This window comes from Sycon ciliatum, chromosome 1, assembly GCF_964019385.1.
Source record: "Sycon ciliatum chromosome 1, ocSycCili1.1, whole genome shotgun sequence".
NCBI classification, from domain to species: domain Eukaryota; kingdom Metazoa; phylum Porifera; class Calcarea; order Leucosolenida; family Sycettidae; genus Sycon; species Sycon ciliatum.
Window position 1 is genome coordinate 95,497,034 of NC_088643.1, and position 16,101 is coordinate 95,513,134.

A 16,101-nucleotide genomic window follows, 5' to 3' on the forward strand; every position below is an offset into this window, starting at 1 on the left:
TGTAGAATCACATTCATCACTTCAGGTGATTTTTTCTGGAAAGGTTAAGAATGTTAGATAGCAAACCCATATTTTTTCGGTTAGTTGCAGCAAGGTGGTCAAATGCATCAACTCCACCCATGAACTCACTGTACCCGGTATTTGCTGCTGGTCGGTGGATAGGCTGCTGCACCCGCTCATTATCTTCTCGTACAGTCCTGACAGCGTCATGTCTGTCACTAGCGTGGTGCTTTGCCAACAGTACTATCACAACACGTTTGTCGAGCCACTGGACATACAGAATATCATTGGTACGAGGTCATTTGCTATTTTTGGACACTCAAATTAAATAGCACCCCATTATGTTGGTTTGTAAGATAAATTAAATTTCTTTCTTGCTTTTCTACTGGCACACTTATGCTTTACCACCACCACGCACACCTGAAGGCATAGAGTTGAAGCATGCGGCCACAACTTGACCTGATCGAAGGTGTCTTTTTCTACTGCTTTTTCAATGCGAGCAATTATTGGACAACTAAATTAAATATCTAGCAGCAGTCTGCAATGGTGTGAACAAGTAAAACTTGCACAGGACATGAAAATGGGGTAAGGCTATGCCTATGAGACCGGCTGATATGAGTTCTAATGACAGGCCGTTCATAGCAAGCTTTTCAAGGCTTTTCAATGTGACACACAATTTAAAGGGTCACTCAAGGGTTTTCATGGACGTCTTATTCAAGAACAGAGGAGAGCACTCCAGTGTGGCCCATCTACTTCTCATATTTCGCAAAGAGTGGAGGGCTAGCGCCGTAACTAGCCGCTGCGTCCTTCTTGGTTAGGAAGTGTTCACTGGTGCCAGGTGAGTGGAACGCTCGCACTGCTAAAAGAGATTTCTCCTGACCAGAACCCCTCCACAAACGCACCGGTTGAGAAGGCGAGGAGACTCTTCCAGGCGGATTCGAGCTGGAAGACGTAGTCCCTGGAGTTGATGGAAGGGATACAACATCCCCCATGTCGACATTCTCTCCGTTATGCGACGTAGAGTCAACGGAATCCTCAATCATTTATTATTTAATCGAAATTTTCAAAATTACTAATTACATTACCTAAGAATAATGAAGAAAACGCCCAGAAAGAAACGGCCTTCACCGCTAAAAATTGGCACGAAGAAACTTGAGGACCACACGAAGACACTCTTGTCAAAGATTTGTCCACCAAGGAAAGTACAACGACTCAGGAGGACTCTACTTCCGTATTTAACTGACTTGTCCAAAAATTGCGACATGTCCAAAAATTGCGAATCACCTCGTACTCACGTATTGTATATCGCCGTGCGTTCCGAGCCTTTCCAGGTCCTTGGTGTTTTTGAGGACGTGAGGAAACCCTGTGCGGTTGCTCCTGACTGTTCTGACAAGATGGTCGTCATGCTCCATAAGCGTGGTGGCAAGAGAGTGACTCGTGTAACTATTGTCAGTGAACACTACATAGCCTTGGTCAAGCAGTGACTCGAACGAACGAATCGCCAGATATTACGCCAAATCTTGTGGTCCAGGTGGATCATTCTGTCCTGCATACATCCCAACGTTCCCGATATAATTATTCGTTGAGTCGCACAGAGCAAAACTCTTGAATTCCCACTTGGTAGGTTTGTTTTTGATATATACTGTCATCTTGCGACGTCCCTTGAAACGTATTATTCGTTCGTCCAAGCTTACCGTCTTCATTCTTTGTTTCCATCTTCCATAGGTCCGTCAAATAGTAGTAATAGGTTTTTCATTTGACCCGACGAGACCACACGACGCTTGCAGACCACAGCACGAACAGTTCACCAGTCACACTTCACGAAAGCAAGTAGTATTACTCCTGACAAGTCTTGTTTCGTTCCATAAAGATTGGTTTCGTGGAGTGTGACTGGTGAACTGTTCGTGCTGTGGTCTGCAAGCGTCGTGTGGTCTCGTCGGGTCAAATGAAAAACCTATTACTTACCGTCTTCCTTGGCTGATGGTACAAATTATTACAAGCCTCTTTTACGGGCAAAAATTAACACAATGGAGAAGAAATGAGAAAAATGCATGTGTAAAATAAGATTTTCAAACCCAAACCAAAAAAACTTCAAATCAATTTCTTTTTAATTTAAACGAACTCAATCAATAAACTCAATAAACTCAATTCAAAAGGAGAAAAACAATAACAAAACAAACAAAACATTGTACAAACCTGACGCTGCGCGAACTGCGCCGTGAACAGCACTGACTTTGTGAAGATGGTCGCCAGGGTCATTATCAGGTTCATCAATGTACAGGAAACTCAAGATAGCCTTGAAGTGACCGCGGACAAAGAATGCACAGACCCTCAGGCCATGATACAGACTTGACATTGACCAATACTTCTCATGATTTGGAACTGGTACAAGGCACTTGTAGAAGAGCATCCCAACTGCCATCAGCTAGAGCATAGCTGAATCTTTGCTCAATGTTTCTCCAGGTGTACTTTGTGTGGCCGACAATACCTTTATCCAGGTGCTCCAGAAAAGCATGCGGCGCTGCGAGGACAGTTTATGGTGTGCGTTGCCCAAAAGGCGCAGCGCAATTGGTGCTAGCTCCAGCACAGCTTGCGGGTCAAGACCCGAATCAGCATCGAGGGCCCGCCGCGCCTCCATCCACAGTTGCAATTGCTTGCCCAGGCAGTCCGAAACGCTACTCTGAACCGATAAGAAGTTGGTGTCCACGCCTTTTTTGAACGAGGATGCCAGCCCAGGGAACTCCAACAGCTCCGAATCCATTTTCGGGGTCACAGCTACCTCGGTGTTTGGCCGGGGAAACCTGTCCAGGATCTCCTTCCGGTCCTTGGTCTTCAGACCAACTCTAAATTCCTTCTCCAGAAATTCTGCTATCTCGGGAGTCACCGAAGCATGCTTCGGCCCGTCCACAACCTCGTTCGATGGGACCTGCCCACTCGAAGAGTCAGTAGGGTCAGCTTCACCAGACATGCTGGCTGAAGTGCCCGGAGTCGGTGCCGAACTGTCCGCTGGACCAGTTCGGCTACTCTGCGAGTGCAATGAAGCCTCAAGGGCGCTGAGTCGATCCTCCAGCGGGCCCAACAGGCCCAGACTCTGCACAGCTGAGGAAACGGCAGAAACAAGCGCAGTACTGTCCTCCATCGCTATAGTAACACTACGGTAGCTACGGTAACTACTGTGAAACCTGACAAACAAAACGCTGAAAAGCGAACCTATCTACTTCAAGTAGTTTTGAGCGGAAATAAAAAAGACGATGATCCTGGGTTGGGCCTGGATTTTATTTTTTGCACTTTGAAGACCGGTCTGGGTTGAAGGAAATGACTGACGTCATAGGCAATACACTGTTATATCTCGCTTCCGCTCCTCACACAACTCCCACTTCCCGTCGCAATGTACCATTGCTAGCGAAATGGGCAATTACGTTCACTGTTTCTTCCTAACTCAATAGTCCCAGGTCAGCAGAGTCCCAGGTTATCAGCTGCTGGGCAGCTTCCGCAGCGGACATGCCAGGAACACTTCTTCGTTCTGCCATGGCACTACACTTCCTACTTTCACCGTGATCGTTCGCGCCGCGGAACAACACAAATTCGTCACGACTTCTCGGGAACTTTTTTCTACGAACCACCCACTTATCATACACCGTTAGAAAGATACATCCCTCCTTTATCGAGTCCAGCCGAAATCGAGGCTGAGAACCCAAGGAAACCCAAAAAGTAGGCTTTTGAACTTGAAGTTTCGAACATATATGTTTGAAACTTGTATGGCTGGCCTTTAAAGGGTTAAGTATAGTGCAGCTGGGGCTATGACATTTCTTGTCAGCTACAGAGAGGGTTGAGTGCGCTGGGGGATGCATCTGCGCCGTTTCGTTTCGTTTCTGACATATGCTGCAGAATATTGCATGACCAACTAGTTCAAAAGATCTGGAAATACGTATGATTTGCAGCAGTTTTCTTGACCAGTTGAACTGCCCAATCGAATTTGCGCTGCAAAAATGGCACTTGTCAGCACGCAATGGGAGTGGAAGGTGCTTGGCATGTTGAATGTTTAGTGACATTCTGCTGACAGAGGTGTGTGTGTGTGTGTGTGTGTGTGTGTGTGTGTGTGTTTGTGTGTGTGTGCGTGTGTGTGTGCGTGTGTGTGTGTGCGTGTGTGTGTGTGTGCGTGCGTGCGTGCATGCGTGTGTGTGCGTGTGCATGCGTGCGTGCGTGTGTGTGTGTGTGTGTGTGTGTGTGTGTGTGTGTGTGTGTGTGTGTGTGTGTGATCCCTTGGTGTTGTTACCACTGCTGCTGTTCCTGCTGTGTGTCACCTGTGTGCTTGCCTAGCTGACATAATGCAAATCCAGCAATTGGAGCAGTCAGTGCAGAAGTCGATAATGGATGTTTTTCACGAGGTAAACACTGTAGGAATGGAGACAAGGGTGCCTACATGTATCCTGGGTGATACCAATTCCACTGTCTTATCATTGTTGTAGTCATGCTCTGAGTACTGACCAAGTGGTCTTTGTTCGAAGGAGCTGCAATGCACAATTCCCCAATTAATTGAACCGGCTTTGAAATTCTCCATTCTGGTCATCTCCCTAGCAACATGCACATTGTAGTATTGTTTGATTGACTGGAATGAGTTGCAATCTATGTGCACGTTTGATTGGAGACTGACGAAATGATTCTCCACAGCCTCCTCTGACTGAGGCCATTCGATGTAGCAGCCCAACTTCTACATTGAAGTTTCAATTGTTTCACTGGAGCTCCCCTTTACCTGGTCTCCAAGACGGTTGGAGAGCCTAGTGCGTGAGTTGACTTGTGTCCAAAGACTGGTGGTTTCTTCAGCTTCTTATACTAGTAGTCATAGTACGGTAGTTCCTGGGATATACAAAGGAACCTCAGCCACAGGTCAAAGTGCTTGAATGCTCATGGCGTTACAGAGCTTTATTGCACATACATATGGATCACGTGGAAAATAGCCTCCAGTCTGATGATTACATTCATTTCCTTGGATGTTTGAGGATTCGGAGTAGAGATTTCTACAGTGCAGCAGCACCAGCTCACTGTCCTTGGCAAGCGATGTGTTCACTGCATAGCCAATCTGGCCACCGTGGCCATAGCCATGTTTTCTGACTTGTGATGAATGTGCAGTCATCACCAATGCCCTCTCATTTGTCTTGTGTATTCTCAGCTGCAGAAGCGTCTTCCTACTGCCTGCTTTGGCTTACAGGAGAGTGAAAGTACATCTGATTCTAATGAGGTATGCACAGCATCACACTGAAGAAATGTCCTAAACCAAAATGACATTGGCACAAGTAGAAAACTGATTTGGTCGTTCATGATCGAGGTCTCAAACAACCAGATCATGTTTTGAGTGTACCGAAACCAGAACAGCTGATGTATCTGTTGTTGTTGCTGCCGCTGTGGTGGTGATGGTGGTGATGGTGATGGTGCTGGTTGTGGTGGTGATGCTGGTGCTGGTGGTGATGGTGGTGCTGCTGGTGGTGGTGGTGCTGCTGGTGCTGGTGCTGGTGCTGGTGCTGGTTGTGGTGGTGATGGATGTGGTGGTGGTGGTGGTGCTGCTGCTGCTGCTGCTGCTGGTGGTGGTGGTGCTGCTGCTGCTGGTTGTGGTGGTGGTGGTGCTGGTTGTGGCGGCGGCGGTGGTGGTACGAGCTCGGAGTGTGTCTCATCATTAATGTTGTCATTTCTAATGTTGTTGTTACAGTTGCTGAAAACTAGGCTCACTGAAGTGTGTGCAGCGAACCGCAAGCTCGAGGAACGTAACAAGCAGCTTGAATTCGAGGTTTGTTCAACAACCTATTTCTGTTGAAGTGCCGGGGGGGGGGGGGGGGGTAGTGCCGGGGGTGGGGGAGAATCCGAGAGTGGTCTTTGCTGTTGTGCATCGATGGAGATTGTTGTTGTTGTTATTGTCGTCGTCGTTATGCACAGAGGAGACTCTTGTGTTGTTGTTTTGTTGTTGTTGTTGTGCATGGATGGGGGAGGGAGGGTGAGAATGTTGTGTGTTGGTACAGCAGTGTATGCGGGATGGGCTATGGAGTATGAACCATCCCATCCGCTGTTGTTCCCGACTGTTGGGAAGTTGTTTCCAGTGCTTTCCAGTACTTCTATCAAACACAGCATTGCCATGTGATATTAAACTTTTGGCTTCCTCCCTTCCATTGTTCTCAGAGGAATTCACTTGAGCAAGAGCGCGAAGCTCTGGCTGCAGATAACCAACGTCTTGTCACACAGCAAGAGCAGCAGCAGCAGCAAGATGTCACTGACGGCCCTGATACGACAAACAGGTATGCACCTGGTCCTTTGCTTTAACCCTTTGCATGCTGACCCCTTTTGCCCCTGTCGACTGAGCAGTTTGGACCAAAATCCGAAAAATTGAAAAGTCTGAAATCTATAGTATTTGTTGTTGGAACTCCAAGAGTAAAGGGTAAGAAGGTCACACATATAGTTTGATAGTTTGAGATCAATCAGACCACTGGAAGGCTAGGGAAAAAAGAAAAAAAATTGCCGAAAACTGGAATTTCAGCGTGAATTTACAGAAATTTACAATATATTTGTACATGATGTATCTGGTGTGTTTAGCTTTATATATGGGCAAATATTTACAAGCAATGTCTGAGGAGTGTACACCACACATCTGGCTGTTAGTACTCTGCCTTTTCATGATATTCCTCGGAGCAAGGAGCAGCACAGAGCGACGGTGGGTTGTGGCAGGTCCGGCATCGGTACCGGGATTCGACACACCGGCCGTGTTTACGGCAAACCACACATCGCTGCGTAACAACATCTTTCTTGTCACTGGCTGGGTGCTTCTCCATGTTGTGGCGCCCTACACAACGATCATGGCCAGTGACACCAGCATTAGGCGCAGCATCAGCCTCCGCATCCTGCACCAGGACTTCGACGGCTTTCTGGATGAAGGCATGGTGTTGTGCTTGTCCACCATGCTGTTTGTACGTAACGGATGCATTCTGGAGGGCTTCTTCACAGAAATGAATACCTACCTTCACGTACCATTTGATGGTCTTCCGCAAAGCAGTGAAGGCAGTCACCATAGCATCGTTCTTGTCCACACCGCCCATCCTGCTGTTGTACTCATGGTTGCCGCGAAGTCGTTTTATGTGCTGGCCTTGACAGGTCCGCTTGTTCGTTCTGACCACGTCAACGTTATGTACAGTCGATAGCAGGAAGATTACTTTCTTATCATGCAGCTTGATGAGTTGGAGGGGTCCCTTCCTCCTGTGTGCGTAGCGAGACTTCGGCAAAACCAATGTCTTCAGCTCTGGGGGTATCCCTCGTCGGTTTGCTCTCAAGGTACCACAAATGCCGCTGGGGCGCGCGTGGAGGTAAGTGGCTACTTCCAAAGAAGTATACCAGTTGTCCACGTACAAGTGAAAGCCCTTTCCTATCAAGTTGCCAAGGAGGTGAATCACTTTTGCCCCTATGGAACGCGTATGGAACCTAGCTGGGCTGTGAGCGGGAGTGGGTTGGCAGGACGACCGATGTAAATCGATGCACTCCAGAAATAGCCGATGGTATCGCACAGCGCAAACACTTTCATGCCGAATCAAACCCGTTTGCTGGGAATGTACTGTTTGAAAAGTAGGCGCCCCTTGTATAGCACCAGCTCTTCATCAATGCTGATGTACTGCTGTGGCACATATAGCGACTCGAAGAGGCTGACTAGCTTGTCGGTGAGCGGACGTAGCTTGGCGAGACGGTCACCTTGCTCAGCCACAGTGTTATCCGCAAAGTGAAGAAGCTGCAGAATACACAGGAACCGCTCACTGCTCATGATGCGCTGAAATCCTGAAATCCTGGTGTCTGGCTCCATGAATTTTTAGACCAGTACTGACCTAAAAATTGTGACTTGCGCACAATGCCGGAGAGGAAATAAATTGCCATAATTTTTTCAGGTCGGCTTTTGTGACAGGCTTCCATCTGCTGGCGCGGGCATATCTGGAGAGTGTGTGCGATGCAAGATACTACTGAGCATATCTGTTTGTTTCCACTACTATGTGCTCAAATACTGTATCAGGAAGAAATAGCCGCACGAAATAGTCCACAGTAGCATCAGCTGGCGGTGGTGTGCCAAGACCCGGCTACACAGTGAACTGCAGGCCACAGTTTGCGTCGCTGCGACTTGTCCACAACGTATCATCCAGTGCGGCAGTCAAATTGTCAGCTTGATGAACACAGGTCTGGCTGCACAAATCCCCAGGTTCATCATCCTCATCACCATCATCCTGATCCGTTGCGTCCTCTCCCTCTACAAAAATGCACGAAACAAAATTCAAAAAATACTCAGCAACGAGAAAAAATATTCTGGACACACATGAGTACGTATCAGTACAACCAAACCATTGTCGACCACCAGCTCTCACTCACCAGTGCCAGGTTGTTCAGCGTCCTGGATTTGAATCTGGGCATCAACAACAGCATCGTGATGACCAGTCTCCACATCGTCATCATCACCTCTCGCCACAGCGTGATCTGCAAATTTCGAAAAAATCCAATACCTTACTTCAGCACTTTTCATGGCGCGGGAGCATCTCATTCTGCACCCACTGTACCTTGATTGACATCGCCTCCATCACTCGGTGACGGCACCTCCATCACTCGGCGACGGCACCTCAGTGTTAGGCTCATCCTGGAGAGCAGCCGCTGCATCCGCAAGCAAATCCAAAGCGCTTTCTTCCAAGTCGCCGTCGTCGTCACTGCTCAAATTTGTTTCATCAAGCGCATGTTTGTCCAGCTCCCAGAGATCGTCAGGCTCACCCTCGGAGTCGGAGTCCATGAAAATTTGCTCAATAGCATCCTCAGCAGAGACATGATGAGCCATCGCAGCGCCAGAGATGGCAGAGAGGTAAGAGCGAAAATGAAATTGCTCAAAACCAAACAAATTGTCAAAAATCGAATCTCGCACGCGCGTGTTGGCGCACCCCCAGCCACTTGCTGGGCTCATCCAGGGTCTCCGACGTATCTCTGACGTATCGAGACACTACCCGTAGATCTACGCCTGGAACTCAAGGCGATCCACTGGCGGCCCAAAGCGAAGAGTGGATTCCACATAGACTCATGTGCGAGTGAACTCGTACGTAGTGGATCAGATCATGCATAAAGCAGGGCGCGAAATAACGGTCGGACATCGGACAATTTCCGACCGTTTACGGTCAGTTTCCGGATGTTTTTGTACACATCCGGACAAAGTGTCCGCACACTTTTTTTGCAAAGTACAAAAAAGAAAAGGCACGTCAATCCTTTGTCTCATAGTCATTAGTGATGTCGTCTGGCAAGAGAAAGCCAAGCACGGCTGACTCCGGGTGCTCAGCTTGGAAAGAAGCCCAGAGCAGTCAAGACGACCACTTGTGACAAGTGGGTTGCTGAGTATGATAGGGAGCTTTCAATTTACTTCTGTTTGGCTGAGCTATGAGTATGAGCGCAGTCCCTCAGATCGTAGCGTTGTCGAAAATTTGAAGTGTAAGATGTGTTCCCGTTTTGCTGATAAAATTCGCAGTATCAAGAATTTTTCTGACTCCTTTGTCGTTGGCTCAAGGCACCTGAAAACATCAGCCTACAAAGATCATGCTGCTTCTGAAATGCATCGCCGTGCCATGGCATTGTTTGGCAAGGAGCCGTGAGTCAAGCGGAAACCCAATAGAGTATGCGCCAATCGCTCGAGCCTTGTGCAAACTTGACGACGCAGCAGCAGCCAAGGTCGGACTCTTTTCACATCATGATAACATTTTGATGGTAATAATTCTACACTGAACACTGTGCGATTTGATGTGAAAATTTGCATTTCCGGACATGTCCGGCCATTTTTGCAACTGGCAGGACATTGTGTCTGAGCACATTTTAATCTTTAGCGCATGCCCTGCATAAAGTGTGAGTTAACTCGTACTCAGCACGCAAAGGGTTACTTCAAGTACTAGTAATACATGTACATGTGGGTATGAGCGATACATACCTGTTAACCATGGACTACTTCTGGCTAGAGTAACTCTTGTGTAATCAATGGTGCTAGTGAAGCTTATTCCCGTAGCTATGCAGAAGACGTTACTTCAGTAACGTCTGGCGCTAGCCAGGGTCCACACAGCTTTAATTTGGTGTTTGTGTGTTTGTTTGTTTGTGTCACGCCTGGCGCTATCCGTATCTGACGGCAAAAAAGCATAGGATGTTATAAATTGTTCAATTCTCCTTTTTTTTTTCAGGCATATCCTGGGATTCGAACCCGCACGATCACCCTACGTGCATTCCCCCATACACTTCGCATTCATACTCATTCTTCCAAGTTGCTTCACGTTATGATCTTGCGTTTGAAAGCCCTATTTTAATATTGCAGGCAGCTGTATGTGGCCAGCTGTGTTTGATGGTACGGTACGGTACGGGAGACGGTGTCGTATTACCCTCGATCGTACCTGTCCCGTACCTATCCCCTACCGTACCGTGCCATCAAAGACGGCTGGCCACAATGCATATTCAAATAGGGCTTTCAAATGCAAGATCACAATGTGAAACAACTTGGAAGAATTAGTATGTATGCGAAGTGTATCGGGGGATGCATGCAGGGCGCGCGATAGTGCGGGTTCGAATCCCAGGTTATGTCTTTAAAAAAAAGGAATTTTTTAAAGAATTTATAACATCCCTATGCTTTTTTTTTGTCCAGGTCATCAAGGCAAAAAAGCATAGCGTAGGGCCCTGAGCTTCCAAGCTCTCTCGTTTCAGATCCACTCTGATTTAGCCACCCACACTAGTAGCAAGTATTACCTTCACTGGGGCAGGGGTAACTGCAGTTGGATCCCGGGACGAATACCCTGATGCCGTCTATCCTTTTTCTTCACCTTGTCCTCACCCACTTACTGAGGTGTGGTGAGCCCATAAATGGGATCATTTCCAAGTCCACCCATAGTTTAGGGATTTCAGGGGATGTCGGTCGCTGGGCGGTTCAATAGCCATTTGAGTCATCTTTCCAAGATTCCTTTTGAGTCTCTCTCCCCTCTCCCAAGGGGCGACCCACGTGACCAGTTATCAACTTATGGCAGTGAACAAGTACAAGTACATCTGTATGCGTGTGTGCGTGCGTGTGACTGTGTGTGTGTGTGTGTGTGTGTGTGTGTGTGTGTGTGTGTGTGTGTGTGTGTGTGTGTGTGTGTGTGTGTGTGTGTGTGCGTGTGCGTGCGTGTGACTGTGTGTGTGTGTGTGAGTGTGTTTGGCTTTCAGATTGAAAGTTCAATTGGAAGAACTCCAGCAACGTGTGATTGAGCTGGGATCTGAGAGAGATGAAGCCGAGTTAGGTATGTCTTTTGTCATACTAGTAATAGTGCCATGAATCATGATGCCATGTAATGCAATATATTCATTTTTATATTGTGTTCTTCGGATACACGTAGAATCGTAGATGCATTATTGATGTACATGTGTGTAGTACATGTACCGTAGTGTATTGTATTAAAGCCTGTCTGATATAGAAGCCTGTTTTGAATACAAGCCTGATTTTCAAGACACACTGGCAGCACATAAGCCTGGTTTTAGTGTTGACATACATAGAAATACCTGTCTTGTATAGAAGCCTGTCTCATATCCTGTAAATATACAAATTTTCGGCAGCTATTTAATTTCGGCTATATTCGGCACCGACCCAAAACGCCTAAATTAAAACGTTGATGAAATTTTTCACAGCATCTGTCGCACTATACCATGCCCTCTACCCCACGCCGAAAATAAATCGCTGTCGAAATGTCAAAAATCGTGAAGTGCCGAAATTTTGCAGCGCCGAAATTTTGTATATTTACAGTAGAAGCCTGCAAAATTTCCCCAAAAAAGTCATATACACGACTTTGCGGTATGCACCTTACTGGAATGTATTGCAGGCTCTCCCTGTCTAGTGTAGCCTGTAGTTATCAGCTCCAGTCTGATTTAGCCACATCTACTGCTATGCTTGTAGTAGCAAGTCCTACCTTCACTGGGGGCAGGGGTAAAGGCAGTTTGATCCGGTGACGGATACCCTGATACCGTCAACTATTTTTTCTGCACCTTGTCATCACCTACTTACTGAGGTGTTGTGAGCCTGTAAGTGGGGTTATTTTTTTTCAAGTCCCCCTGTAGGTTTAGGATTTGGGGGTTGTCAGCCGCTTCAATAGCCAATTAATTAAGTCTGTTACTTTCGATTAGGGTTCGTTCTAGAATGCTCAGAACGCACTCTCACAAACAAACTACGCAAGAATCTTCACCACGCACCGATGGACACTTTCAGTGTTGACAGAAACCAACTTCAACTCTCACCACTACAACGTATAAAGCAAGAACACAAGAATGGAATACACTTCCAAGAGAAAACACACACCGCGCGAACTGCAAAGCAAAACACAACTGGTAGACAAAGCCAGACCAATAAAACCGAAACACGCAGTACTACAAGCCTCCACGTGCGCAGCGTGGGAATCTGGAGTGATTTGCATCGGTCACGCGACACATGCAGCCACACAGGCGCGGGCATGTAAAACGCGCGTGCAAGCAATGCATGAAAGGTGCCAGTGACATGGGCGGAACAGTGAACTAAACGTAACAAAGTCATCTTCCCAAATTTCCTTTTGAATCTATCTCTCCCCCCCCCCAGGGGAGACCCACATGACCAGTTTCTGGCAGCAAGCAAGTACAAGTGTGTGTGTGTCTGTCTGTCCGTCCGTCTGTCTGTCTGTCTGTCTGTCTGTCTGTCTGTCTGTCAATTGTAGCCCGAGATCAATTTCGAAAATCTAGTGAAAGACATGAGGAAACAATACGTCAGCTTCGCCAGCAGGTATGTACTGGTACACATGTCCTAGTATGGTGTGTGTGTGTGTGTATTGCTGTGTGGTGTAGACCAGGCTGAATAGTGGCGGTCAATTCTTCAGCCTTGCAAGCTGCTGAATGGTGCAATCCCAGCACAAGTTGCTATGGCTTCTGCTGTAGCATTGCTATCATCGCCTCCGGCGATGGGCGTCCAATGGTCCAATGGTGTGTATTGAGAGGGGGGGGGGGGGGGGGGAGCATGCATGTGTGCGTTTCTTCTGAATAGACCAATCCCGAAAAGATTGTCTGGGTTCGAAAGGGGGCATGTCAACTGAGAGTACACTGTACAACACATACATGGCACTACCTGATCAGCATGCGGCACAGGACGTGTTTGATAGTTCGCGTGTGAATGCGTGGGTAAGTACACGGTTTTCTCGTTAGTTGCATGCAAGAGAGACGATGCGACAGAAAGCAAAGCCCTTTGTAGTTTTCTCTCTCGCGCTGGTAAATGGTCTGCTGTTGGAGTCGAAATGCTAAGACATAACCCTTGTTTCGCTCTTCTGTGTAGTGTGAAGAGGTCAACGAACATGTAGAGCTCACTTTGATGAAGTAGGCAAGGCTGTGAGCGCTGTGGCTCAAAGCGATGGGACCAAAATCTTACGAGATATTTCGAGTGCTATTTGTTGCGAGCGCTTCGTCTTCGATGAGTCCTGCCTCTTTCCTGGCAGGTGCCCTCCTATAGGACCAACCACGAAGTGACTGTACTCATCTGCAGCCGATCAATGTTATATTGCACAAGAAGATAGCGTTTTCGCCAAGCCAGTGCCCCGCCAAAGACCATCGCCGTGTCACACCGTCGGAACGAGTTCATGATGAGAAGCATCATTCTCGCGAGCGTGATGAAGAACTATTTCGAAAGACAACATAGTCTTTACCCACGGGACGACAACTATGCGCAGGTCCTGCAAGGGGAGAAGGCGATATCAACGAAGACGACGGCAGTTTTTCGGAAACCTGGAGTCAGCGGAGGTCGTCAAGCTCCTCCGCCTCCGCGACCCGGTACATATACAGGATAGGTGACATGTCGCCACGAGCGTGCGGAAACACAGCATACACTGTAGTAATGTTGCGAGAGTTTGCGGAAGAAGTCCAAGTCGGGAAATCCATCAGCTCCAAAAGCTACCTGTATGTGGGCGATGAGACTCCAGCTTCAGACTACAATAGTCAGGACTTGTAAATAGTTGAACTTTGTGAAGCAGCAGATCGAGAAGTACGTTGAAATCGTAGCTGTTACGGTATGTCGGCGCTATGTAGCTTGTATTTTTTACGGAGAGTCGATCGCCACGCGAATGTTTCTCTCCTCACCGAGAGCTAGCTGGCCTTCAAACTCCGTCAGGGTCTGCCTAAGGTACTGAATGTCCTTTGACTAACTACTTGCAGGACTCCATCAAATCCTTTAGCTTCAGCTCGGCGAGCAAAAGTCTCTCTCCCCTCCGCCATGAGCTGACACACACAAACTGAATTAAAAACGATGCACTTCACACGAGCTGGCTTGCACGCGTGCCCCCTTTCACGAACCCAGACAATCTTTTCGGGATTGGTCTATTCTGCCATGTCTTGGGGTTATTTGAGGCATTCTTTTTACTTCAAAGTTGCTGGTCTTTGCCGCGTGATGCGTTTGTGTTAGTGACTTTGTGTGCATGTATTGGTATTCATGTTCAGAACCATGATCTGTTGGAGGAGGTAAAGGATGACACAGCACTGCAAGATGAACTTGATATTTTGCGACGGCGTGTGGTGAGTAATGTTTACATCTCTCCTAAATGATGTCCACATTATTGAATATTGAATGATGTCCACGTTATTGAATGATGTCACATTATTAATGCAATGAATAGAGTGAGTTGTACACTCAGTACGAACACCATAAGAAAAAAACTACTTGTCATGTATAATTCGTTCTTTAACATTTACATAATACTAGCATTGTGACATTAGTGAATGAATGTACATGTACTTCATACTGGCAGTGCATACTGCCAGTACTGGCAGTGCATACTGGCAGTACTGGCAGTGCATACCGGCAGTACTGGCAGTGCATACTGGCAGTGCATACTGGCAGTACTGCCAGTGCATACTGGCAGTACTGCCAGTGCGTACTGGCATTACTGGCAGTGCATACTGGCAGTACTGGCAGTGCATACTGGCAGTGCATTGTGTGTGTGTTATGATGTTCTTCAGTCAACAGTCTTGACTCTTGACACACGATTGTACTAGTATATCCGTGAGTTGTTCTCTTGTCATCACATCATCCTGTGTGAATGTGTGTGTGTGTGTGTGTGTGTGTGTGTGTGTGTGCGCGTGCGTGCGTGTGCGTGCGTGACTGCATGTGTGCATGTGTGTATTGTATGTGTGTGTCCTTTGCAGCGAGACTATGAAACTCAAGTGGAAAAGTACAAGCAAAAACTGGGTTAGTGTGCTCTCAATGAGGTCCATGTACAATACTGTTGTATGATCCCCCCCCCCCGGCATCTTGAGTCAGCTAGCAGTGGGTGCTGTGCAGCTAGCCACAGACCTGCAAATACTAGTAGTATACATGCACTGTGTACTGTGTACTGGTGCAGGACAACACTGGTTTATTGATGAGACCAGATGTCATTGAGCAGCACTGTAGAATAATCAGCCTCAGAGAATCAGCCTGAGTTATCTTAACTTGATAAGACATAGGCCATGAGCAGCGGGAAAGTGTATTTTGTATGCGAGGTATTTCTTATCCCTGCATAGTACATACATCTGTATGGATGAATACACGTGTGGTTCAGACAATGACAATGCATGTAACTATGCAAGATTGTGTCTTATCAGAATACATACCCGTACTTTGTGTTCCACTGTACTTGATTAATTTCACTTTGCCCTGGACTGGTAGAGTAGCAGGGTTTAGTAATGGCTACATGGACTGGTAGAGTAGCAGGGTTTATTAAAGGCTATGTGGACTGGTAGAGTAGCAGGGTTTAGTAATGGCTATGTGGACACGTTGTAACTCTGTGTGTTGTTGGCCTCATTTTCTTTTTCTCTACTTATAGCGATAGTTATGATGCTGTGTGTACTTTGACACGTGTTTATGCGTTGTGTGTTGTGCATTGTGTGTTGTGCATTGTTGACAATTTGTTGTGTTGTGCATTGTTGTGTTGTGTTGTGTTTTTGCTCACAGATGGTCTAGCAGATATTCGGCATCGTCTGAAGGTGTGCGAAGAGGAACGCGGTAGACTTGAGCAGCAAACAAGAGAGCTTGAGGAGAAATGCCGACTGTCGACCGCTGCCCGCTCG

General features: G+C 47.2%; 1 protein-coding gene across 1 annotated transcript in view; it reads left to right on the top strand.

Annotated features, from left to right (window-relative positions):
- The window catches only part of LOC135806659 (protein Hook homolog 3-like), a 42,576-nt gene that overhangs the window by 6,205 nt on the left and 20,270 nt on the right, over positions 1-16,101 (top strand). Inside the window, exons 7-15 of the mRNA XM_065320886.1 lie at positions 4,321-4,388; positions 5,171-5,239; positions 5,705-5,782; positions 6,169-6,284; positions 11,221-11,294; positions 12,732-12,796; positions 14,494-14,568; positions 15,199-15,241; positions 15,986-16,101. The exon at positions 15,986-16,101 is cut by the window's right edge and continues 75 nt beyond it. Coding sequence (XP_065176958.1) covers positions 4,321-4,388; positions 5,171-5,239; positions 5,705-5,782; positions 6,169-6,284; positions 11,221-11,294; positions 12,732-12,796; positions 14,494-14,568; positions 15,199-15,241; positions 15,986-16,101 — 704 coding nt within the window. The remainder of the gene's footprint in view (positions 1-4,320; positions 4,389-5,170; positions 5,240-5,704; positions 5,783-6,168; positions 6,285-11,220; positions 11,295-12,731; positions 12,797-14,493; positions 14,569-15,198; positions 15,242-15,985) is intronic.